The sequence below is a fragment of the Jaculus jaculus genome, chromosome 7 (assembly GCF_020740685.1).
Source record: "Jaculus jaculus isolate mJacJac1 chromosome 7, mJacJac1.mat.Y.cur, whole genome shotgun sequence".
NCBI classification, from domain to species: Eukaryota; Metazoa; Chordata; class Mammalia; order Rodentia; family Dipodidae; genus Jaculus; species Jaculus jaculus.
The window spans coordinates 71,562,397-71,588,259 of record NC_059108.1 but is presented as its reverse complement, the minus strand read 5'-3'; the positions used below and the strand labels follow the sequence as shown (position 1 = coordinate 71,588,259).

At 48.7% G+C, this 25,863-nt stretch overlaps 1 protein-coding gene across 1 annotated transcript; it reads right to left on the bottom strand.

Moving 5' to 3' along the window:
• Nucleotides 1–507: 507 nt before the first annotated feature.
• Nynrin (NYN domain and retroviral integrase containing) lies at nucleotides 508–24,646 on the bottom strand. The gene is made up of 8 exons (XM_045153780.1): nucleotides 24,380–24,646; nucleotides 13,364–14,022; nucleotides 11,696–13,234; nucleotides 9,183–9,313; nucleotides 8,729–8,825; nucleotides 6,514–6,615; nucleotides 6,214–6,315; nucleotides 508–5,132 (listed from the first exon to the last, which is right to left on the bottom strand). Exons 1-8 carry the CDS (start codon nucleotides 24,575–24,577, stop codon nucleotides 2,243–2,245), a joined length of 5,718 nt encoding a protein of 1,905 aa, XP_045009715.1. The 5' UTR covers nucleotides 24,578–24,646; the 3' UTR covers nucleotides 508–2,242.
• Between the last annotated feature and the right edge of the window lie 1,217 nt (nucleotides 24,647–25,863).

Below are 25,863 nucleotides of genomic sequence, written 5' to 3'. Positions count from 1 at the left end.
AAGAATGTTGGCTAGCTTATGTAGAATGCTTACTAGGGCCCCAGCAGTGTGCCTCCCCATGTTCACGATCCCAGAATTTCATAACTGTTGCCCCATTTTTTACAGTGGAGGAAACTGAGGCCTCAGAAAATGGGTAACAGACATATCCTATTGCTAGAGAGTATCCCAACCTAAGTCCATCAAGCTTCCAATGTGAGCTGGCCAGCTTAGATAAAGGCTGTTCTCTGTAACCAAGCGCCATTCATCTCTACTCTACCTCAGCACTTAGAAGACATGAGTTGGAAGAGCCCAGCCTGGGCTCTCCTCCTAGCCCCACCAGTCAACCTCACGGCTGTACATATCACTCCCTGGAGGATATAGACTAACAGCTTGAGCTAGGTAACCTGGAAGGCAGTATTCAAGCTTACTGTCTGTACACTCACCTGTGGAAATGTAACAGACATCTCCCGTGACTGCTCTAGTCTCCTTAGCCCTTAATTCTGAAGTTAAAACGAAATAAGCATTGGCTCCAGTTTAATACATTTATTGAAAAATAAAATGAAAAAAGGTCACTTGTAAGAGACTAGGATCAAGAATTGTAGCTGACAAGAAGGGAAGCACTAGGGCGGTTGTAAGGTTGGACATTCTAGTAGAGGAGCCAGAAAAGCAAAAGAGACAAGCACAAGGTGGATGAGAAAATGGAGTATAGTTCTCAGTCATTCATTCCTGGACAGGATTAACAGCTGGATTAAGGACAACATCCAGGTAGTTTGTGTGCAAGAGTTGGGAAATGGAGACTCTAAGGTGCAGAATTTCAAAGGATTCTCTTGCTTGAACCTATTGCCAAAATCCTTTCCCTGGTGAACTGAAAGTCAGAAATCTTCATCATGGTCCCTGCTCAGTGACCAATGAGCTAAGTGACTTTGGGGAAGACATTTCTCTGGACCTCTTTACTGTAAGACATGCAAGGTGGACCCAATGGAAAGTTCTCCTCTGACTACAGCATTTCACAATGTCAAGTGTTCTAGCAGCCTGTGCTAGGCAAGAGGACTGGCTCAACTTCAAAAGAAATGAACCTGCTCAGAGGCCCAGCCAGGAAGCATGGTACTGAGCCTCCCTCTGCAGACTAGCAAGTCAGCAGTAGCAGTTAGGTCAAGGAGTGGGTGTGACCACTCATGCTTATGAGAGGCACACTCTCACTGCAAGAGTGACCTTTACCCAGTGGCTCTGAGAGGACCTGAATTTCACTCTACACAGAAGGCAGACCTAAAGAACCAGGGTGATTCAGACAAAGCAGTCACACACTCTGTAGGATGTATGGTGCAAGTGGAAGGAGAACACTGTGGGCTTTGGGATGGGGTAGGAAGGCATGGGAGGTAAAGCCACCTAGCACCTGGCTGTGTACCAAATCACTCATGTCCATCACTCACCTCTTCAAGTAAAGGCAAGTCCCTTGACCTAGTAGCAGCAGCCCTTCCAGTAGAGATGCCACACTTGGCATCAAGATCCTGGACTCCTGGGAACACCATCACAGCAGGCACCAGGCACTGTCTCCATTAGCAGGAGTCAAATGAGGTAGGCCAATTCATCTCCCTCCACTCATCGTTTACTCATGTCTACAAGTGGGTGGCTTGTGGCTGGTCACCTCCCACCCCACAGCCACTGCCCTTTGGGTCCAAGAGAACTTCAGACCTTCCTGGACAGCTGGGAAGGCGAGTCTGGCCTAAGAAAGCTCACATGAGGCTGGGGAGCAGCTACCGTCCCACATCCAATGTAAGTCTATGTCAATGAAAACTCCAAGCGCAGAGTCCCCAAATGCACAGGCTGAGGGAAGGCACCCACATTTGAGGTTCTATTAAGGAAAGGGCTGTGGCTCCAGTTGTGAGATCCAGAGCCACGTTCTTTAATGGTTATGCCGGCCAGGTGCCACACCTGCATGTGTGTGATAGGGAGGAGGGCACTTGGGGAGAAGACTCTGCGCCTGGCCTAAAGTAGTAAGGGGACCTCATACTCCCCAGTGTAAAATCACCAGAGGCCTCCCTGAGGCCCATATTTGACAGCCCTGGACAAATTCTCAAAATACCCCAAGCTGGAGTTGTTTGCACAGGGACACTTGTCCCTATGTCAAGGCAATTTAGCAAAACTTCTCTACACAAGGCACAACTGAGAACCCTCAAAGAGCTGAGAGTATTGCTTGGAGCAAGGGGAAGCCTAGCAGCAGAATCCCAGGGCCCCTGGGACAGGGTCTCCTCCACTACTCTCCTCACTGCTCCAAGACTTTTAAGGATAGAGGTGTGCCACTCTTGGCAAAGGCCTTCATCAGACTACTGGGATAGACACACCCCAGCTTCTCTGGGGTCGGGAAGCCCCACACCCTATAGAGTGATAGGCTCAAACGATCCCCAATATAGAAGGGACCAACCCACTTGGCACTGCTGCCATTTCTGGGGAGGGACAACAAGAGAACCTGGTCACCTACGTTCCACTCCTTCTCCTGGCTTTCCCGCTTGAAACGCCTGTACTCGGCCTTCTCACTAGCCTTTTCAGCCACCCCCCCGTGGAGCTCCAGCAGCTCTCCCACCAGCTGCAGCAGGAAAGCATCCATCTTGAGCCCTTCAATGTTTGCACTGCTCATCTCCCACCACAACGGCTCAGTCAGCTTCACCTCGCCCCCAGTGAGGACCTGGTAGGGTGTGGCCTGTGTGGAAGAGGCCCTGAAAGCCAGGTGTAGCAAGGGCAGGGAGGCTGCCCACTTCTTGCCATGCAGAAAGATGAACTCCTTCAGGGCTCTCTTGAATTCCCAGTAGGCTTCTGAGCTAATGAGGCAGGGAAACTGGAGGTCTCTACTCAGTGTGGCCACCTGGGCTCCCAGGGCCAGCCCACAGCTCACCAGGACGTGCCGGGCAAACTGGGGACCCTGGGCTGCCTCCAGCCTCACGGGAACACCCCACCTTGCAAACACATGCTGGAGCAGCACTTGGGCCACAGCCATGTGTGTGTACGGCTTCAGTGGGAATGCCTCCACCCACCGGGTGTTGGGGTCAGCCACAATGAGAACATGCTTATGGCCTTCCTCGCTTATGGTGACTGGACCTACCACCTCAATCTGCAAGTGTGACCAGGGGGCAGTTGACCTTAGAGGCCATGGGGACTCAATCACCTTCAATTCACTACCTATGAGATTCCGGGAGATACAAAACAAGCAACTCCTGCAGTAATCCTTCACATGCTCCTGCATCCCAGGCCACCACCCCAGCAACCGCAGCTTCTTGTATGTCTCCTCTGGCCTCTGGTGGGCCCCCATGGGGATGTCATGCACAGAGAAAATCAGATCCCTCCGGAGTTGCCTTGGGACTACCCAGACCCTGGGCTTTTTCTCTCCCTTGAACATAAGTAGGCCACTTTCCTTGTCCAGGCTGAGTGAATTAAAGGCAGAACTGAAGGGGGAGGAGCCAGACAATTTTTGCCCAGCCTGCAGCTTGACAATAATATCAGCCAGGGAGCTGTCACTCAGCTGTAACGCCAGCAAGTTAGGCTTTCTGCACATGGTATGGGGAGTCACTACTGGGACTGGCACATCCTTTGGTAAATTCCACCACTCTCCATTCCCTTGGGCACCTTGCTTGGCTAGAGTATCCACTGTGACAGCAAACAGAGAACCCCGATAGGAGGTTCGGTAGATAAAGGGAAGGGATGAGAGGCCAGAGATGAGAGATATAATGTAGGAGAGCAGGCTTGGGTGAGGTAGTGGAGCCCCATCAGAGGAAAGGAAGCCCCGGGCTCTCCAGAGGGGCAGGAGCTCCCAGAGGAGGTTGAACACCCAGTTGCAGTGGGTGAGGAAAACGACTGGAAAGTGTGACTGGCTAAAGCGCTCCAGGCCACAGGCCACAGCTGCCAGATGGGCATAGGTGGGTGTGGAAGGAGAGCATGAGAAGGAAAGGGAAACAGGAGGGCTGGTGGGAGACAAGACATAGAGACCAAAGCCAGCACACCACTCATCATCATGGTAAAAGCAGTAGCCAGACATGTGGATGCAGACAAAAGCGGAGAGGTCGGAAAAAGGAGGCAAAGCCTGGAAGAAACGAGGCATGGAGGAAGCAGGTGTCAGCAGCCGGTTTTCCCCCAGGAGGCCCTGGAGAAGGGTCAGTTCTAGAGCCCTCTTGCCTTTGTCTTGTACCAAGAGGGACCATCGGATCAGCCAAGCTCTGGAAGCCCCACAGTCTTCCTGTGCTTTGGGATCCACAGTGGTGCGGGAGGCGTAGGAAAGGCCTAGGACCACAGGAGTATCTCCAATGCAGCAAGAAAAATGCTTGAGGGCCCAAGCCACAGCATAGGGACTGTCCCCTCCAGACTGAGGGCCCTCACTGTCCTCGTCAGGGAGGAGGGGCTTTGAGGTATAGGCAATGGGGTGCTTCCTGCCCGAATGCTCCTGGTGGAGGACGGCCGTCAGGGCTACTTGGCTGACAGTCACCTCCAAGTGGAAGGGCAGCTCGGAGTTGGGGGCTGACAGGCAAAGAACACATACTAGGGCTCGCTTTAGAGCCAGGAAAGCCTTCTCATGCTCTGGGTCCCACTGCCAGTCCGGCTTCTGCTTGAGGAGGCCATGAAGGGGGCCCACAAGGACTTCATAGTCAGGAATGACATCCCGGTGGCATTCCATGAAGCCCACAAAGAAGGAGAGTGCAGTGAAGTTGCTAGGGATAGTCATCTGGGCTAGCTGGGAAAGAACCTCCTGGCAAGGAGCCTTCCCATCCCAGGGGACACCCAAGTAGGGAGAGGCCACCCCTGGCAGAAGGTCAATGTCTAAGGCCCCATTGAAGGGTTCATCGAGGCTGAGGCAACGAAGGATTTCTTCAGAAAAGGAAGGGCACTCAGCTCCAAACACTGATGCCAAGGAAGAGTCAGGGTTATCCTCCTCAGCCAGCTTCTGCATCCCTGACCCTTCCCTCAGCTCCTCTTCCAGCCTTTCCTTCTTCTCTTCCCTGACTCGCTCCTCTTCTGGACTTTCCTCTTTCTCCTTCCTGACTTCTTCCATGTCCTCTGAACCCTCCACAGGCCCAGGGTCAGCATCATCACTCAACTCAAAGATGCTGGATGAGCGGGGAGGAAGAGTCTTCCATACCTTTAGGAAGTTGCCAATGTCCATGTCCAACCTACACCAAAACAAGTGGAAGAAAGAGAGGGGACAGCCCCAAATCCACAGGTCATCCAAGGGGAAAGTCGCCTGTGTGGTCACCCCAGAGCCTCATCCCATTCCTAAGTGTCCCTGAGGCTTGGCTGGAGACCAGCTTCACACATGACAAGTCAGGCCCCTTCCTGCAAATACTTGCTCTCCCTTGCACACCTGCCAGAACCTCAACCTTTAGAGGTTCTTCTGTGCTCTGAAGGCTTATCAAACCAAACCTCACTGACCAAGACACATTCAAACTAGGTTTGAGCCAATGGCTTGATAAGAGATGAGCAGCAACTTCCAGCTGGCCCCAGAACAAACATTCCATGGGAAGACCGAGGAGCAAAGAAAGACTGACGTTCAGCAGACAAACTTCAGGCACATTTCCAAACCAGTGAGATGAGACTGGCAATGATTGGCCCAGGAAGTAGTTCCCTGTCCAGAGATCATAGCCAGGATCCTCTGTTTCCAGGTTCCTGGAAGGTGGGCAGCAAAAGTGGTTCAGAGCTGGTAGAGGCCAGAAAAGTTAGAGCTGCTACACACAGTTCTGCCAGCCTGACAACGTGTCCATTGACTCTCACATTCCTCATGTGTGAAAGGAGGAAAGTGATTTATATCAAACTCAAGTTGTGAGGATCAGAGGAGATAATCAACATGACAATATGTGCTCTAGAAGACAGCTTCCTGTGAACACAATAAAACAAGAACAAGGCTACTCTCTGTCCAGTGGCACAAACGGTGTAAAAAAGAAATGGTCAAATCGCCCCCAGCCAGACAGCAGCTGAGTCTGCTGGATAATACTCATAATGTGATGCTATGGGGCCACATGAATCCTCACAGCATACTTCTAAAAAGAACAATAACATGTTCAGCATAAACGCCAACTGTGTGCAAAATGTTGAAAGCATACTGTATTTGGTAGGTGAAGGCATCAGCATGGTAGAAACATAAAGATGTGAGAAAACTAAATCCCCCTGTTCAGACAAGTGTTGCTAGCACTTAAAGGGATGTTTCTGGTCAGTCCCAGAAGGGCCTGGAGGTAGGAGAAGTCTGACCTATATTACCTGTTTGGTTTCCTCAAAAACTCATCCAAGGTAGGACCATCACGGCCCAGGGGGTCATCTGGTACCATGAAGAGATTCCCCGCAAAGGTGAAAGGCAGCAGGCTGGAGAAGAGAAAGGGGCACAGTCACAGGTGAGCTCTCGATGTAGCCATGCCCTGTTGTTGCCTGGCACCTTCACAGAGGTTGAGACCCCCCATAACCAGCAGGTGCTAGTAGACCCTATTCTAAGGCCTCTCTCCCTGCCCTGGGCTGCCTGACACCACAGAGAAGGAGAGTTCAAGCCCTTGGAGAATGCCTCACCGATCTTTGACCATTGGTTTCTTGGAATGATTCATTAGGATGTGAATCTGCTCATTGGTGACAATGATACCATCTGTCTCCTCTGCCAACTTTACCATGAACCTGCAGGAGAAGAGGAGATCACTAACCACCTCGTAACGAGCCTTTTCACTTTGTGGACCCTCTGAGAGAAAAACGAGACGTCCACAGTGAGGTGGGTCCAACAGAGTTCTGCCCTTTAACACCAAGGAGCCAGAGCTCTAAAGCACAACTTCTCTCCCATGTGGCATTTGGAACCCCAGGAGGCCCTGGAGGGTAGGTAGGCTTGGATGCACAGAACCCCTCCCGACCACTACACTGTATATACAAGTCCACACAGCTCTCATACATGCAGGAACATCCAACACAGAGCCCAACCACTGGCTCACATTCATACACTTGTATTTACTGCTTCAACTTTTGTACCTATAAAGTGAAGATAAAATACCCACCCCATATTGCTGTGAGGATTAAACTGAACAAGGTGAAACATTTAAGAGTATAATTCAATATGGACAGTATATGGTATAATAAGCAGTTATGTATTATTATTTCTAAAGTATGTATTATTGCATAACTAATAAAAATAAATTTTACCATTGAATAAAAGGTTTTAATGTTTTATTTTTATTTATTGATTTGACAGAGAAAGAGGGAGAAAGAGAGAGGGAGAGAGAGAGAGAAAGAGAGAGAGATGGAGAGAATGGGCATTCCAGGGCCTCCAGCCACTGCAAACAAACTCCAGACATGTGTGCCCCCTTGTGCATCTAGCTAATGTGGGTCCTGGGGAATAGAACCTGGGTCCTTTGTCTTTGCAGGCAAACACCTTAACCACTAAGCAATCCCTCTAGCCTGAATAAAAAGTTTTAAAAAGAAAGAGTCTAGTTCAGTACATGTCTCACACCACACATGCAAACCATTCCAAGATTTTTCATCAAAATGCAATATTCATGTCAAGACATATATACACACAAACAGATGTACAGATACACTAACACATATAAGATCATACATCTGAATAAATAAATCCATTTTTCCCAAGGATCACCTTCCTTCTAAGGAGGGCTGTCACTGGGAAAGAAAGCCACCTATTTCTCAGCATTCCCTAGATTTTTACATGCTATTCCATAAGTGACCAGTAGAGGGCACTTCTGCAAAAAGTCATTCCTTAAACCCAGACCTGAATTGAGAGCACTGAAATAGCTCACTCAGGTGCCAGCTCTCAAAGGTGAGATGTCTAGGTGGCTGTTCACAGGCCTGAAGGCTGAATAGATGCCAGATCTTTGGGAACATGGGGACAAAAAAGAAGCCCTTGGGAGATTACCCTGCAGTTAAAGTCACTTACACCCAAAACCTTATGGCCTGGGTTGAATTCCCTAGTAACCAAGTAAAGCTGGATGCACAAAGTGGCACATGCATCTAGAGTTCATTTGCAGAGGCATGAAGCCCTGGTGCACCCATACATACACATTTTTTTTCTCTCTCTCTCTCATAAATTAATTACATTTTAAAAAGAAAGAAAAGGAATTTCTCATTATCCAGCATAGGAGGTACTGAATAAAGCCAAGAACTATCTTTCAGGCATCAACTCTAGCCAAGGACCAGTGATTATAGAAGGACCTCCCTCCATGCTCAGGTAAAGGGCAAAGACTCCTCTAGATTCACTGGTTTGTAGTCAAGCTAGAGAGTGGATGCTGAGGATTGACAGGCAGAGAGGCATTCAGGGTTTATGCAAACTAGATCAACCTAACTCCATTTCTTGAGACTTTTGCAAGGCCCCATCTATGTAGAATCACATATATACCCTGACCTCATGCCAGGGCTTGGGGGAGGAAAACTGAAGGAGTTCTTTAAGATGTGAATTTTAACCCAAACTGGTACCCAAAAGCCTGGGATACCACTGGTGCTTACTAAAAGTACAAAGTTCATCCAATTCAAAACAATGGGTGTGAGCCCACAGCTATAGTTGAGGAACCCCAGTTAATTCAGGGAATTAGAGTACCAGAACCCAAAGTTGACAGTGATCCTTAGCTTAGGAAATGCTGACCTTGGGTCTTCTCTTCACGTGTGCCCTATCCCATCTTCTTGGGCATGACCCCTTGACACATCTGTCTCCAGTTCACCATAGATGGAGCATAGATGGAGTCCACCTGACACCACAGGGGTGGGAAGCTGCATACCTGTAATCATTACATACCTGTAATCATAGGTGGTGATCTTCTTGCCCTTCTCCAGCTGGGAGGGAGTGATTGAAAGCATCTTCAGAGAGTGGAGTTTTGTCAAAAAGTGGCTCTCTGGGAATAAAAGAAAATAGAGATGGTCAGAAGAAGAGTTAAGTGGAAAAGATCATGGTAGGGTGAAGTGGATTAAAAGGCAAGAAGAGAGGCTGTAGAGATGGCTCAGCAATTAAGGTGCTCTCCTTCAAAACCTAATGACCTGAGCTTGATTTCCCCAGGACCCACATTAGCCAGATGCACAAGGTGGCACATGCATCTGGAGTTCATCTGCAGTGGCTAGATGCCCTGGCACACCCATTCTCTTTCTCTGTCTCTCTCTGCTTGCAAATAAACAAAAATGTTTTTATTTAAAAAGGCAGGGAGAAGAAAAGCTTGGGGATGATGAAAAAGAGGGGTGGGCAGTGGGCTTCTCACCTCTCACCCTCCGGCTCTTCTTCAGCTGCCAGGTAGGTACAAACACAGTGACTTCTCGGTGTCCCCGGTTCCAGAAATACTGTACTGCCATGGCAATGCCTCGGCAGGAGAAGAAGTGCTGCAGGCCATGTCTGTGGGGTGGTGGGAGTAAGGGAGCAGCTTGGGAAGGCAGGAGGCAAGGACCCGCCTTGCCATTCCTCCTCTAGCCCTGGGGTCCAAGCATGGGATGCCTGGGGAAGCAGCTTCAGGACCACCACCTCCTCCATGAGCAACAGGTGGGAGCAGTGCTGACCTACACTGTGTTGCATGTAGGTGCACCCATAGGTATAGGAGCATCAAGGACATGGGAGAAAGAAGGCAGCCCCTATTTCAAAGGAGCTGAATTTAGAGCTGTGACCACCTACTGTGTGCTTGCTCAGCACAGACAGGACAAATTAGTTGACCTGGCATTTGTCCATGCACAGTAAGCACTGTGCAGGAGAGAAATCTCTAAGGGTCAGTATGATCAACTAAAACTTCAGATGGTGAAGGGCTGGAAATATGGTTCAGCAGTTGAGGTGCTTGCTTGCAAAACCTCACAACCCAGGTTTGATTCCCCAGTACCCACATAAAGCCAGATGCACAAAGTGACACATGCATCTGGAATTCATTTGCAGCAGCTGGAGGCCCTGGCGCACCCATTCTCTGTATGTCTCTCTGTCTCTCTCTGATTGAAAATAAATGTTTTTTTTTTTAAGTATTAAAAAAAAAACACACTTCAGTGAGCCCTAGGGGTGTAACATCTGCTGGTGTCTGGCTAAATATATATATTATGCTCACCAAACTGCCCGGTGAGCACTTCTTTTAATGTTCATACCCATGTATTAATGCTACTCTCACTTTCGGTTAGAGAGGCTTCTCTTTTCAGATGGCAGTGACCTTGGGATAACTCAGAAGGCACCACAGTACTGAGAAGAAGAGACAGAGGAGTGCTCAGCATTGAAATACCTCTATCACAGCTTTCAAGGCTCAGTGTCCATTGCAGAAGAGGTGGCAGAAAGAATGTAGGAGAAATGTTGGAAGGGTAGGACTCCTTACAATGAACTCTTCCAGATACAAAATGGCCTGGATATCCATGACCTTACAGTGCCTGACACTGCCTACACAAGACCATCATAAGAGGAGGAAAAAATGATATCAAAATAAAAAAAGAGAGTTCTTCAGAAGGGGAGGGATATGATGGAGAGTGGAGTTTCAAGGGGGGGGAGATTACCATGGTTTATTGTCTATAATTGTGGATGCTATCAATAAAAATAATCAGATCCCAGAACTCAAGAGGTAGAGGTAGGAGGATTGCCATGAGTTCAAGGCCACCCTGAGACTACATAGTGAATTCCAGGTCAGCCTGAGCTAGAATGAGACCCTACCTCGAAAAACCAAAATAAATAAATAAAATGGAAAAAAAAAAAAAAAAACTTCAGATGGGATCTGGGTTGGGCCTTGAAGCTTGGGCTAAAACTTTAAAAGCTGTTTTGTCACCCACCAAAACTAGATGGTAAGGCCCTATTGATGAAGACACCACATGCTTGGGTTGCAAGTCACTGAGAAATCAAGCTGGAGCTGAGCTGAAAACCTCCTCCCAGTTGACTAGAAAGCTGCAAAAAGCTATGCTGCATGCAGCCCTATGGAAGAGAGAAGTCATCAATGGTGGTAAACAGCAATGGACACTGCAAGCCTTAAGACTGGCCAGCCAGGCCAAATTCAACAACTGGTACACTAGTGGCATGTCGGTTATGGAGGAAACCAACTGCTCTCTAATCGGACTGGAGGTCTGCTCCATGGGAAGCAGTACATGCCTAGTACTGAAAACACAGTCAAAAGCCTATGGCTGAGCTGGGTGTGGTAACACACACCTTTAATCCCAGCACTCAGGAGGCAGAGGTAAGAGGATACCCTGTGAGTTCGAGGCCACCCTGAGGCTACATAGTGAATTTCAGGTCAGCCTGGGCTAGAGCCAGACCCTACCCGAAAAAAAAAAAAAAAACAAAAAAAAAAAAAGAAAGAAAAGAAATTAAAAGCTGGCCTGAGAAAATTGTGGGCATTGGTAGTAGATGGATCTGAACCCATAGGCCAAACAAATCCTGGGCTGACTCAGTGTGACCAGGGTCAAGGTTCTTCAGATCTTGATCTATTTCTACATCTACCTAAGAAAACAGAGATCTACCCTCCCAGTGCTACGGTGAGAATTCTATGCACACTACCTGCCATACAATGGCTACTCAATATGTCCTACTTCCCTCCATCTTTTCCCCATATGAACCCTCTATCACCTCTACAGAAGTCCAGAAGGAATGCGTGCTGGGCATGGTGGTGCTAGCCTTAGGCAGTGGTAGGAGGATCACCTTGAGTTCGTGGCCACCCTGAGTTAATTCCAGATCAGCCTGGGCTAGAGCGAAACCCTACCTCAAACCAAACAAACAAACAAAAGGAGTGCCTTCCCAGTTTCCCAGCTTCCCTTGCCCATTGCTACTTACACCATAGCCACACTGCTGCCATCAATAACTACTCGCCGCAGCCCCAGGTTCCCAGGCTCTTCCGACAAGTTCAACTCAAAGGGTGTGTTCAGGGCCTCATGGTACCTCTGGAAGCTGGTAACTGTGTTGTTTGCCCGTGGATGGTGAGGTGACTGCCTCAGGCCCTCCTCCCAAGCCCCAAGGAGTCCTTCCTTCAGGAATTGGTGCTTACTGCTGGAGGCCAAGGTGTTACTGGCCTGCGGACCCTGCCTTCCAGCCTTCCCCTGGCCCTTTGTCAAGTTGGCACTACCTCTTAATGAAGGCTGAAGCTCACCCAAAAGTTTGGCTACATCCAAGTTTGTCCCTGAAGCTGTGGATGCCTTCTGGGTTGCAGATGCTTTTGAGGCTCTGGAGGTTTTAGAAGCTGCATGTGTTTTGGGGGCCCCAGGTGTTTTGGACACTGCAGACCCTGTTTTGACTGTAGGCACTGTTTGAGCTGTGCAACTATGGGGAGCTGCAGATGTTTTCACTGCAGGCATCTTCTGACCTGTGGGAGTCTGAGGAGTCCTCGATACCAACACCAATGCTGCTTGATCCACAGATGTTTTTTGAGCTGTGGGCATGTGAGGTGCTGCCGGCTTTGTTGGAGCTGAAGGCACTGCGGGCTCTGTGTGCACTGCCATTGTCTTTTGGGCTGTAGGCACTTTGGGAGCTGCAGGTGGCCCTTCAGCTGTGGCTGGGTTTTCAGCTTTGAGCACTGCTGCAGCCACGGGCACTTCAAGAGTTTCAGGCACTGTTTGAGCTTCAGATGCTGACTGTGTTGTCAATCTCCCTTGAGCCATAGACTTGCCTTGAGCTGTGGGCACCCCTTTCTGTGGGAGCAGTGCTGGAGAGGAGCCCTTTTCCAGGCCCTTATAATCTGACGGCATGTTTCTTTGATCTCCCAGCTCACCTTCATCTTGTACTTGGGGTGTAATAGTCAAAGATGGCCCTACCTGTGGAAGTCCTAGGCTAACCTTGTCTTTTATACCACAGCCCCCTGGGACCAACAAAAAACTCATGACTTTTGGGGGAGACTCTGGCCTTGGGCAGTTCTGTAGGGCAGTCTCACCTCCTGTCTCCCCATCTGGTCTACAAGTCGGGCTTTCTGCACTCGGCAGAGGAATCAACTCCTTCTGCTTCCACTCTAGGTTTAAAGGCAAAGAATTCTGCCCTGGCAGCTTCAGCTGAATGGAGCCCAGGGGCCTCTGCCACAAGGGGAAATTGAAGGCCTGGGACAGAAGCCAGGCCAGGTGGAGAGAATGCAGTTCATTGATCCTCCAGAAGGTTGCAGCAATAGATCCTGGCCACAAGGGCCCAAAGGTTGGCCCCGGGGTCCAGGCCTTCCAGGATGTACCCACACCCAGAGCTGACACGGGTGGCTGGAAGGAGAATCTGTCTTTCATCCTCTGTACTTGCTTCTGTTGTGTATGGTTTGCAGAGTCCTGGCTGCTGGTGGCTTGCATATCCAGCCCTTCCTCTTGAGTTCTGTCCTTATCACCTTGGTTGTTTGGACAGACCCTGGAAGAAGCCCAAGTTTGTTGAAAAAGTGGGAAGGCCAATTTGGGTCCCAAGATAAACCTATTTCCTTAGGGTAGGGGATCAAGGGGACTGTCAGAGAGGCCAGACTCATTCTCCAAAACTTACCACCGTACCAGCTGGTTTGCTGTTTCCTGCTGGGTGCTCTGGACTGGGATCAGAGACGCAGTGGCTCCTAGGCTGGTTAATGTCCTTGGATTTTCTGAGCCCCCTCTTGGGAGGGCCCCTATCTCCAGGAAAGGTGTAGGGCTTTCTCCTATGGACACCACAGTTGTGCCTTGCTTCTGCTGCTGAGAAGGGCAGATCAGGACCTCTGGGTCGGAGCAGATACTGGAGATGCCAAAGTGGCTCAGCCACTCAATGATGTCCTCCTTGCCTGCGGCATCCCGCACCAGGCTCAGGAGCAACTCCTGGACTGCTGGGGGCAGCTGCAGCAGATCGCCCGAATACTGGTCACCACGGATCCATACCAGGGCCCCAAAGGCCCGGGTCACCTCAGCTTCCCAGATCCCCCGGGGGGTGAGCAGAGGGGCAGGGCCCCAGCGCAGCCGTGCCACCAACTCCTCCAACCAGTTCTGGGTCATGGTGAAAGACTCAGTGAGCCCACCCACCATCAGGGAGCCAGGGGGGCCAGGCACCAGGTAGGCCAAGGTGCTCCAGCAGAGGCAGTCCAGGAACAGACCCTGGGCCCCAAGGAAGGCGCAGTGCAGGACCGGTGGGTAGCGAACCTCCTTCCACAGCTCTGGGCTACACAGACCTTTTAGATACTCCTGGACACAGTAGAAAAGGAAGTCAGCCTGTTAGGTATGGGACTGCCTCAGTTATGGCGCCTATCTCAAAGGCCAGCCCCTTACTAAGCTCGTGCCCTCCCACTGCCAACACCATTGGGACCAGCAGCTATCTCTCCCTGACCCTGCCCCCTTACACACCCATCTCTGTCTAAGAAATACTGACAGGATGGAGGACACCTGAAGGAAAGGAGAGAAAAGATCCAAGTTTGGAGGCAAAAGACCTGGTGCTAGTTCCATCTTGGCCTCATGAGACCACCAAGATTGTAGAAAGGAATCACTTTCTCCAGGCTCAGTCTCTTCACTTATACCATGGCAGGTTAAGCTAGGTACTCCTGGCTCCCACCCGTCCTGGAATACCACAAGTGTGTGGCAGCTAGGGGGAAAGAGACTGCACATTACTTAGCATTCTCTATGTTCCAGAGGCCTGGGTGGCCTGGAGCAAGGTGTCAATTCCTTCCTCCCACCTGTGTCTTCCCATCTGTAAAATGAAGGCCATGGCAGCTCCTGTTTTATCAGGCTACTTGAAACGTCAGTGAGCTGAAACTTGGGAAGTGCTTCGTGGTGCCAGGCACAGTCTATTCCCATTTCCCAGGCTCACAGGAGCTAATCAGTATGCCAAGCGCACCCGGCTCAAGGATGACTGCCCCAGGATCAAAGCCCAAGCCTACCTGACTGAAACCAGAGCTGTTCAGCTCCTGTGGCTGACTGTGCAGTGACTTCCAGGGAATCCTGTGGGACTCTGCCTTAATCCCCCTCCAGAAGGCCTAGCACAACCTGTACTCGTGACCATGGTAACTCTGTTGCCCAGAGGAGAAGATAAATTGCTGGGGCAGTATCCAGGGGAATGCTCCACAGATACACACCATGCCTAACCATAAAGGAGGCCTCTGGCTGACTCAGTCCTCAGCTTTGCAGGGAGACAGCCTGGGAGACGCTGGGTTCCTCCAGTCTCTGGCTCAGTCCTGCCAGCACAACCCTAGAGCTCCAAAGGTATTCCCTCTTAATGCACCAGCCCGAGTGGACTGAATTCACTTCATGTCCTTCCACACCCTGTCCATGCCAGTTATTCCTCATCCCGCTTTCCCAGGACAGTCCTTTGGATCTCCAGCAGCCATCCTGAAGACAGCACCAGCACCTCTACTCAGTTCCCAGGGCACCTCTTCCCCTGGTCAGATTTGTGCTTACTTATGTCCTTCCCACACGGAAGTCCTTTCAGCAAGTCAAAACCAGAACAAGACAGGCGTGGTGGTGCCCGCCTTTGATCCCAGCACTCTAGAGGCAGAGGTAGGAGGATCATGGTGAGTATAAGGCCACCCTGAGATAACAGTAAATTTCAGGTCAGCCTGGACATAGCGCAAGACCCTGCCTCAGAAGTTACCCTCCCCCAAAGAAAACAAGGTTAGAAAATTTATTGTTTGCTTACTATTTTAATTGAAAGATATAGCAACTGAAAATTTTTAAGATAATATGAGCTATATTCACTTAGAACTTATTATGAGAATCCTGAGCCGGATTTAGTTGTCAGATGTGGCATATCTCTTCCAGTTGTATGTTTTTGTACTGCCAGACTGTTGCCTTCTGGTTTTCCTTTTTCTTTTTCTTTTTAAGTATAGGAAAGATTTTTTTTTATAATTAAAGACAATGAAGAAAAAAGAACTTATATACCAGGCACACACATTATATATAATTTATTCCTCTCTCAGTCCTATAAGAAAATCTACAAAGAAATCAACATTAGGCTGGAGAGATGGCTTAGTGGTTAAGCACTTGCCTGTGAAGCCTAAGGACCCCGGTTGGAGGCTTGATTCCCCAGAACACACATTAGCCAGATGCACAAGGGGGCACACACATCTGGAGTTCATTTGCAGTGGCTGGAGGCCCTAGTGTGCCCATTCTCTCTCTCTCTCTCTCTCTCTCTCTCTCTCTCTCTCTCTCTCTCTCTGTCTCTCTGCCTCTTTCTCTGTCTGTTGATCTTAAATAAATAAATAAAAATTTAAAACAAATTTTTAAAAAAATTGATGAGAAAGGAAGACCATATGTCTAAAATGACACATAGGCTGAGATACTGTGACCCCAGAGTCTGGGAACTTAACTATGATAGTATCAATACTGAAAAGCTAAAAACAATAAGGAAACAACTGGCATTAATAGCCCAGAAAATTCCTAGAACAACTTTATAAACAAATGACACAGATAACTATGGGAAAAAATGTCAGAAAAGAATGGTATCTTTGCAAAAATATATCGCCCAATGTTCCACAGACCCCTTGTTACTTTGTAAATTAAATAAAGCATTAACACGGAACACTATCCCACTGTTCTATACTTGTCAGGTATTTTATTAACATTTCACTGATGCTCATCCTCATAAGTCAGTTACCATCAGTGTCTGTTCTCAAGAACCATCCCAATTTATACTACAGCATACTCAAATGAGGAAAATTACAGAAACAAGTCTGGAATTAGGAGTTAAAGGGAACAAAAAATAGCTCAAATTCTTAAAGTTCTGGAAAATCAAACACTTCCCAACACACACACACACACACACACACACACACACACACTTCCCCACATGCTAGAGGTTTGATCTCTACAAGTAGAAAGGTCTAAGAATTACATGCTCATCATGATACTTTAGGGTATTAGTACCATATAAAAATGGGAAGGCACTTGCCGGGAGTGGTGGCGCACGCCTTTAATCCCAGCACTTGAGAGGTAGAGGTAGGAGGATGGCTAAGAGTCTGAGGACACCCTGAGACTACATAATGAGTTCCAGGTCAGCCTAAGCTAGAGTGAGACCCTACCTCGGAAAACCAAAAAAAAAAAAAAAAAAAGAGGGGGGAGTCATGAGAAGGGCCATATAGAAATATACAATAGACTAGATGCAGAGAAATACATTCTTTCCCTTTGGAGAGGCAACCAATTAGAACTTTACCCTTCAGGCTTGAGAAGAGAGGAATGCATTTGGGGAAATCTGACCAGTGTAAGAGCAAACACTTAACAGTAATGTTAGGGGTTCCCTAACAGACAGTGAATGCCCCAAAATCTCTGTGCAATCATGTTCAACCCCAAGAGGCCTGGTTTTCAGCCCTAACTCTTTCTTTTTTTTTTTTTTTTTTTTACTTTTTTATTTTTGGTCTTTTGAGGTAGGGTCTCACTCTAGCCTAGGCTGACCTGGATTTCACTATGTAGTCTCAGGGTGGCCTTGAGCTCATGGCAATCCTCCTATCTCTGCCTCCCAAGTGCTGGGATTAAAGGCATGCACTACCATGCCCAGCTTCCAAGTCAGCTTTTTGCACTGTTAATGATGCAAAGATTACCAGGCATAAGAGGAAATTTACTAATGTGGATGTAGAGAAAAAAACATAGGAAAAAGCAAATTGAGGTCGTTGTTGTGGTTTACATCTGTAATCCTCCCAACACCTGGAAAATGGAAGCAGAAAGATCAGGAGTTCAAGGTCAGCCTCAGCTACATAGTGAGTTCAAGATCAGCCTGAGAGGCCCTTGAGACCCTATCACCAACAAAGTAAATAAAGGTGAAAGAAGAGAAACTAGGCAGGGAGAAGAAAATGTTGAAATGTTTACTATCATAACTCTTCTTAGAGAGCTACCAAACAATAAGGCACAGAGAAAATAGGGCACTTTTTGGAAAAAGAACACAAATGATTCTTGGATATAAAAAAATATGATGGCAGCTGGGCATTGTGGTGCACACCTTTAATCGCAGCACTCAGGAGGTAGAGGTAGGAGAATCACTGAGAGTTTGAGACTACATACCCTGAATTCCAGGTCAGCCTGGCCTAGAGTGAGAACCTACCTTGGGGGGGGGGAAAAAAAAAAATATATATATATATATATATATATATATATATATATATATATATATATATATGGTTGGAGAGATGGCTTAGCAGTTAAGGCGCTTGCCTGCAAAGCCAAAGGACCTCAGTTCGATTCCCCAGGACCCACATAAGCCAGATGCACAGGTGGAACATGCATCTGGAGTTCATTCGCAGTGGCTGGAAGCCTTGGCGCACCCATTCTTTCTCTCTTTCACTCTGCATCATTCCCTCTCTCAAATAAATAAATAAAAATAAAATATAAAAATAAATAAAAGAAAGAAGAGGGAGGGAGGGAGGAAAGAATCAGGCATGGTGGTGTACACCTTTAATCCCAGCACTCAGGAAGCAGAGAGGAAGAAAGATTGCTGTGAGTTCAAGGCCAGCCTGGGACAACAGAGTGATATCTTCCCTCAAGAAAGTAAAGAAAAGGGTTGGAGGGGCTGGAGAGATGCCTTAGTGGTTAAGTGCTTGCTTGTGAAGCCTAAGGACCCCAGTTCGAGGCTCGATTCCCCAGTACCCACATAAGCCAGAAGCAGAAGGAGGTGCATGCATATGAAGCACATTTGCAGTGGCTGGAGGCCCTGGCATGACCATTCTCTCTCTCTCTCTCTGTCTGTCTCTTCTCTCTCTGTCCTATCGCTCTCAAATAAATAAAAATAAGTGAAAAAAATTTAGAAAAAAGAAAAAGGGCTGGAGAGATGGCTTAGCGGTTAAGCACCTGTCTGTGAAGCCTAAGGACCCTGGTTTGAAGCTCAATTTCCCAGGACCCACGTTAGCCAGATGCATAAGGGGCACACGCATCTGGAGTTCATTTGCAGTGGCTGGAGGCCCTGGCACGCCCATTCTTTCTCTCTCTCTCTCTCTCTATCTGCCTCTTTCTCTCTTTGTCACTCTCAAATAAATAAATAAAAATAACAAAAAAACATTTTAAAGAAAGAAAAGGGAAGGGGAGGGGAAGGGAGGGGAGGGAAGGAAAAGGAAAGGAAAGGAAAGGAAAGGAAGAAGAAAGGAAGAATGGAAAGAAGGGAGAAAGGAAGGGAGGGAAGGAAGAATGGAAGGGAGGGAGGGAGGGAGGGAGGGAGGGAGGGAGGGAGGGAGGGAGGGAGGGAGGGAGGGGGGGGGAAAGAGGAAAGAAAATTAAATTCTATGGATGAGCTCCATCAACTCAAAAAAGAGAAAGACTTGTGGCCCAAGAATCAAAGACAAATAGCTCAGCAGTTAAAGGCTCTTATTTCCAAAGCCCACTGGCCTGAGGTTTAGTATCTCAGTACTCATCTATAGCCAGAAGCACAAAGTGGTGCATGTATCTGGAGTTCCTTTGCAGTTGTGTGCCCATTCTCTGTTTCTCTGCTCCCAAACAAATAAAAATATTTTTTAAATGTATTTTTGTGAGTCAGGCATGGTGGTGCCCACCTTTAATCCCAGCACTTAGGAAGGAGAAGAGGCCAATTTGGGACTGCAGATTGAGTTCCAGGTCAGCCTGGGCTAAAGTGAGACCCTACTACAAAAAAAAAAAAAAAAAAAACAGAACCAAAGACAGTGGGATGCCAAGGAAGACTATACACTGAAGTCTCAAGATGATGGGATGCTGGTCTAGAAAGCAACTAAAGAAGGAAAGTGAACAAGAGAAACTCAGGAATGAAAGAGCACCTAAAGTGGCAAACAGACTGCCATAATTTGGATCTACGAGGAAGGGTACTGAAGCAGGCCAGGGCAAAAAATCATTATCTTGTTTTATAAACTTTTAACAATTGTTGGGCCAGGTGTGGTGGCACACACCTTTGGTTCCAGCACTCAGGAAGTTGAAGTAAGAGGATCACCATGAGTTCGAGGCCAGCCTGGAACTACAGAGTAACTTCCAGGACAGTGTGGGCTGGAGTTAAAATCCTGAATCAAAAAAAAAATTTATTAGACATGTGTCTGTCCATCTGTCCATCCCTGGGTGCTTCCAAGAAATTCTCTTATCCCTACCTCCCATCTTGCTGTAGAAGCAAGCTTACATGGCTTCTGGCTGTTATGTGGCAATTGGGAATCGGATCTCATGCACTCAGCCTTGAGCAACAAGTGCTTCATGCATTGAGCCATCTTCCCAGCCCAAATTAGTGGGCTTTTTAAATGTATATTACTTGGTAAGAGAAAATTTAAGTTTAAAGGAAAAGGGAGATTAGATGTTCACAACACAGTTACGTCGATAAACATTTTACAGTTGGCCCAGATTTATAGTATTTGCCAATTTCCATGGTGTAAATACTCCCACCATGACTATGAATAGCTCTCCACTAGTTTGCAAAGTTCCTTAAATTTTAACATAGTTTATTAGAAGTCAAGTCCAGCATGTCCATGACCACAGTTGATTTCCATGTTTCACTGTTTCTAACAGGGACAGGTCAAGTTGCATACAACAATCAAGCCAGGGTTCCAGAATTCAAATTCACTTCTACTGCCACTGTGTATGAACACCTCACCACCTATTTCTTTCTTATCTCTTATTTATTTATTTATTTACTACAGAAAGAGAAAGAGAAAAGAAAAGTGTGTCAGGGCCTCCTGCCACTGTAAATAAATTCCAGACGCATGTGCCATGATATGCATCTGGCTTATGTGGGTCCTGAGAGTCAGACCTAGGTCCTTAGGCTTTGCAGGCATGCACCTTAACTGATAAACCATCTCTCCAGCCCTCACCACCTATTTCTATTGTTCCAAAAATGAAAGAGGTAAACATCTTAACCATCACCATATGGGCACCAAGGAGGGCAAAAGGGATGATCAGGGTTTCTTCAGGGGCTCTTCTAATCATTATTCAACTCCCTTCTCTGCTTGCTGATTTCACCTCAAAGAAGCCAACACTACATTTGTTTTGCTGCTTGGGAATGTGATATACAGCAAAGGTCTCTGGTATGTTCTAAATCCTACCACTACAAACCAACTGAAAAGCACGCAAGTTTAACAGAAGTTCCTGGAAAACCAAGCACAGGGGATGTAAAAACACACCCAGGGCTTTTGATAGGTGAGTCTATATCCTTCTTGACCCCTCTGCCACTCAGACCCAACAAGCTACCCCATTCTCAGCCCTCCACCCTTTCTGCAGTCTCTAGTCTCACAAGTCCTTTATGCTTATTGGCCTATGTTCAGGAGGTCACTGTCAAAATGCAAGATCCTAGGGCTGTAGTGACAGCTCAGCTGTTAAAGGCACTTGGCTGCCAATCCTGACAGCCTAGGTTCAATTCCCTAGTACCCACATATAGCTAGATGCACAAAGTGCACATGCATCTAGACTTCATTTGCTGCAGCAGCAAGCCTGGTACACCCATTCATTCTCATTCTTTCCCTTCCTCCCTTCCTTCCTTCTCTCTCTGCCTCTCTTCCCCTCTCTTTCCCATAAATGAATAAAAAATAATTGCAAGTCCATCGTGTCCCTACAGCTGGGATTGGGGTCAGTCACACTACCTCCATATGGAAACCACAATATTTCCTTACACTTGAAAAATGGTCACATAGGATTTAATCCAAGTCTTTCACTTCACAAAGACACCAACAGTTTTTTGGTTTTTTTTTTTGGGGGGGGGGGGCTTGCTTAGTTATCCAGCTATTTAGTAACAATAATACTTGACTTGTGTCCCTCATAGCACTTCACATTTTGCTAAAGTAATTAGCATGCATTATTTCAGCTGACTCTCACAACCCTTATATAAGGGAGGTTTTATTATATTGCCTTATAAATGATGAAAAAGGTTCAAGAAAGGGTAAATTATTTGAACCAAACTTCTCAATTAAAACATAACAACCCCAATCTCAAATTTTCTACCACACTCCTCTATCTGGGCCATAATTTGGTGACAGAATGTCAAATATAGAACTACTAACCCCTGGGACAAAATCTTACCCTCCTCACAGTCCCTGATCTCCTGCCCTTCCTCATTTCCACAATTTCTTCTTTCTGTCCATCTGTGTAGTGAGGAGGAGTTACCCGGAATCTCTGCAAGCTCTATTCCCACCTTCGCCAATGCTTCTTTCCAGAGGAATGATAGATGGAAGAGGGAATTGAGAGCACTGCTGGGTTAATACTCCCTCCCCCCACCCCCACCCCCGACAGAGCAGAGGTCTTGTGTGTGAAGATCCATGGCCTACAGAGACAGCAGTGGAGGCTGGAACTGATGGGCCAAAAGATGTTGACCCAAGATTTAGGCAAGGACCAGAGAAGTAATGCATCATAAAAACTGCTACTCAGGGGCTGAAGCAATAGCCCACAGCTCAAGGCATTTGCCTACAAAGCCTAACAACCAGGATTTTGATTCCCAAGTACCCACATAAAGTTGAATGCACAAAGTGGTACATGTGTCTGGAGTTTGTTTGCAGCAGCTACAAGTCCTGGTGCACTCTTGTTCTCTCTCTCCTTGCAAATAAATAAAATAAAATAATTTTTTTAGGACTGGAGAGATGGTTTAGTGGTTAAGGTGCTTGCCTGCAAAGACTTAGGATACTGGTTCGACTCCCCAATACCCATGTAAGCCAGATGCACAATGTGGTACATGGATCCGGCATCTGCAGTGGCTAGAGACCCTGGCATGCCCATTCTCTCTTAAATAAAAAAATATATATTTAAAAACCCTTTAAAATATTTTTAAAGTATTACTCAGGGGCTAGAGATGGCTTAGTGCTTAAGGTGTTTGTCTGCAAAGCCAAAGGACCCAAGTTCTATTTCCCAGGACCCATGTAAGCCAGATGCACAAGGTGGTACAAGGTGGCCCATGCATCTGGAGTTCATTTGGAGGCCCTGGCACCCTATCCCATATTCATATTCATATTTTCTCTCTCTCTCTCCCTCAAATAAAAAAATAATAATAAGGGCTGGAGAGATGGCGTAGCGGCTAAGCGCTTGCCTGTGAAGCCTAAAGACCCCAGTTGGAGGTCTTTAGACGTCCCACTTTAGCCAGATGCACAAGGAGGCGCACGTGTCTGGAGTTCTTTCGCAGTGGCTGGAGGCCCTAGGGTGCCCATTCTCTCTCTGCCTCTTTCTCTCTCTGTCACTCTCAAATAAATAAATAAAAATGAACAAAAAAAATTTATAAGATATTTTTTAAAAGTACTACTCAGGAGCTGGGTATGGTGGCACACGCCTTTAGTCCCAGCACTTGGGAGACTGAGGTAGGAGGATCGCCATGAGTTCAAGGCCAGCCTGAGACTACAGAGTGAATTGCAGGACAGCCTGAGCTACAGCAAAACCCTACCTAGAAAAAAAAAAAAAAAAGTATTACTCAGGAGACAAGGGATATGGCTCAGTGATAGAGTGCCCATCTAGCATGCGCAAGACCCTGGGTTCAGTTACCAGACTTCACAAAGGTTGAGCAACGGTACGACGATAAGATCAAGAACATAAACAAAAACCAAAGACTGTTAACCAATCTTCCCTACCCTCTGAAACTCAGGAGCTCCTGAACATCTGCTCTCTGGTCAGGCACACCTCCTTTGCTCCAGTACCTCCGTCAGAATTAGAAAAATGCTGATACAGCAGCTCACAGAGGGTCTGAGGGAGGAACTTCCCAGCCTCCCTCCTCCTGCTAGCTGTATTGTGGCTTCCCCCACCCAAGGCCTTGACCAACTGAGAGACTGGCAAAGCCAGACAGGTGTGTGTCTGGGGGAAGGTAAGCTGGGGGCAGAGAAACCTGTAGAATTACTACAGGAAAAGATGAGGGAATCTGTGGGAAGAAGGCAGGATTAAGGGACTGCGGGAGGGACCCAGGCAGAGAAGCTGCTGAGCAAAGACATGCTATGACCTGGCCTGTCCAACATCCAGCCCTACATAAGCAGGCCCTTCCATCCCCAAGCCCACATTGGCTTCCCGGATTCCCAAGAGTAGATGTAACCCACACTGAGGTCTTGCAAGGGGCTTCGGGGGAGTCAAGAATATAGGGCAGAGTCCTGGGTTCCAGACCAAGCCCCACCACCCCACCGACTCTGGCTTTGAGGACTCAGGCAGGTACTTCACCCCGTCTGGGCCCCAATGCCTCGCCTGTAAAATGCTAGCTTTGTTCTGGAAGTGTCTCTAGGCTCTCCCTCCAATCCTAGCCCTCAGATAGGGGCAGCCCAGGATTTAAGTACAGAGAAGGATGGAGGCCTTCCGGAGTCTTGGTAAGAACAAAGAAGTATGAGGCAGAGGCCACAGAAATGTAAGGCCTTAAGTTGATCCCCAGATGGAAAATCAGGGTCATGAATGCTGAGAACTGGCCGAAAAGGCTTGTGGGGAGACACACTCGGTAGAGGTTTTCCTGGCATACTTGAGCGACAGAAGTGACACGCAGGAGAGGGTGGGGCACGAAATAAGGAACCGGAGAGAAGGATCCAGGGCTGCAGATACGATACGGAAGCTGGAGGATGGCTCAGTACCTGCGAGCCAAACGGCAGAATCCAAGTTGTGGGGACCTCTATGTCCCCGGGGGGGGGGGGGGGGAATCTGGCTGGAAGGGATAGGTTCGAGGTGGAAAGAAGCTGTTTACCTTAGCTTTGCCCGTGTTCTCCCGGGGCCCCTCAAGCTGCAGCCAGAAGTAGGAGGTGTCGGGACGACTCGGGAAGGCAGTCAGCTTGACCCTAAAGATGCGCTGCACTTGCAGCCGCTGCCGATGCACTCGGGGTTTCGATTTGGTTTGCACCATGAACCATTCCTGCGCCGGCAGCTCACCCCCGGACCAGAGCATGGCTGCCCCGACTGTCCCTCGAAAGAGGGAGACAAGTGTCACCGCGTCCCAGCGCGGAAGACGCCCCAGGCCCCGGGCCGGCCGGCCTAGCCACGCCCCTCCTCCCTCCGTCGCGCCCCCTCCCCTCCCCCGCCCCCGCGTCGGGCTTCGGGACGCGCGACCCACCCGCCGCAGCCCGGCGCCCGCCCGCGCGAGCCCAGCCCCCGCCCGCCGCTGCTCCCGCGACCCGCTCCTCCAGCCGCGCGGCGGGCTGTCGCTGGGGAGGGGCGAGCGGGCACGGCCGCCCTGCTTCCTCCCCTCCCCACTACTTAGCCAGGCCCCCTTGGTTAAACAGCGCCGCCGCTCTAGGGGCGCGGGGAGGCGGAGGCCCGCCAAGGAGGCCGGGCGGGAAGGAGAGGGTGGGCCCTGGAAACCTGTGCTTTCCACCCAAGTTGTGGGCCCTGAGCCAGATTCCAGGGGTCAAAGTTAATTTCCTTCCAGTTCTCTTTCCCTGGTGGAAGGAAGAGGAAGGAGAGAGGAGATGCCTCTCTCCACCAGGCCTTCCGAGCTTCTTCGCAGAACAGGGAGCTCAGCCGCCCCGGCCCTTGGAGGAAAGGGTTAAGGGAGAGCCCAGAGACACCAGGACCTAGAAAGTCTGGGCTGGTGACCAAGCAGGAAGGAAAGGGTAACCGTACAGACTCCTCGCTACCACCATCCCCCTTTCAAGTCTGGGAACAGCGGGGGAGGGGCGGGGGGGAGGGGGCTGGCCTGCAGCCCAGACCCTGCCGAAGCCCTCCAGGGCTGGAGGGGCAGAGGGAGCTACTGCCGGAACTTTCAGACTTGTGTGGTTTATGGGAGCCCTTTTTAGTGTGAGTTAGGAAGGAGGAGGGGTCTGGTTGGTAGCATAAACCTCCCAGATCTCTTTCCACCCTATCCAGCAGCCGTCCTATCATCCCATTGGCACAAGTGGTCTGGAACTAGCCTTGCGCTTGGGGGGGGGGGGGGGGAGACGCCTTCTAAACCTGGGCCCTGGAGGCATCTTCTGCACAAAGAACACCTTTTTTGACCTGTGGCCTGAAGAAGTCTGGCGCTGTGGAGGCAGGAGCTGCCTTTGGAGCCTCAGGGAACCTTCCTTTCCAAACCAGAATCAATAGTCACAGTCTTCCAGGCACAAGTGTGGCCACTGGGACAAAAGGCGGCTGATTTTAACTTAGGACTGCCCTGGAATATCCGAGCTGTAGGATCGGGGACACGGGAGGAAGCACACTTCTGGAAGGGGCCAATGGCTCTGAGAAGGGCTTCAGGCT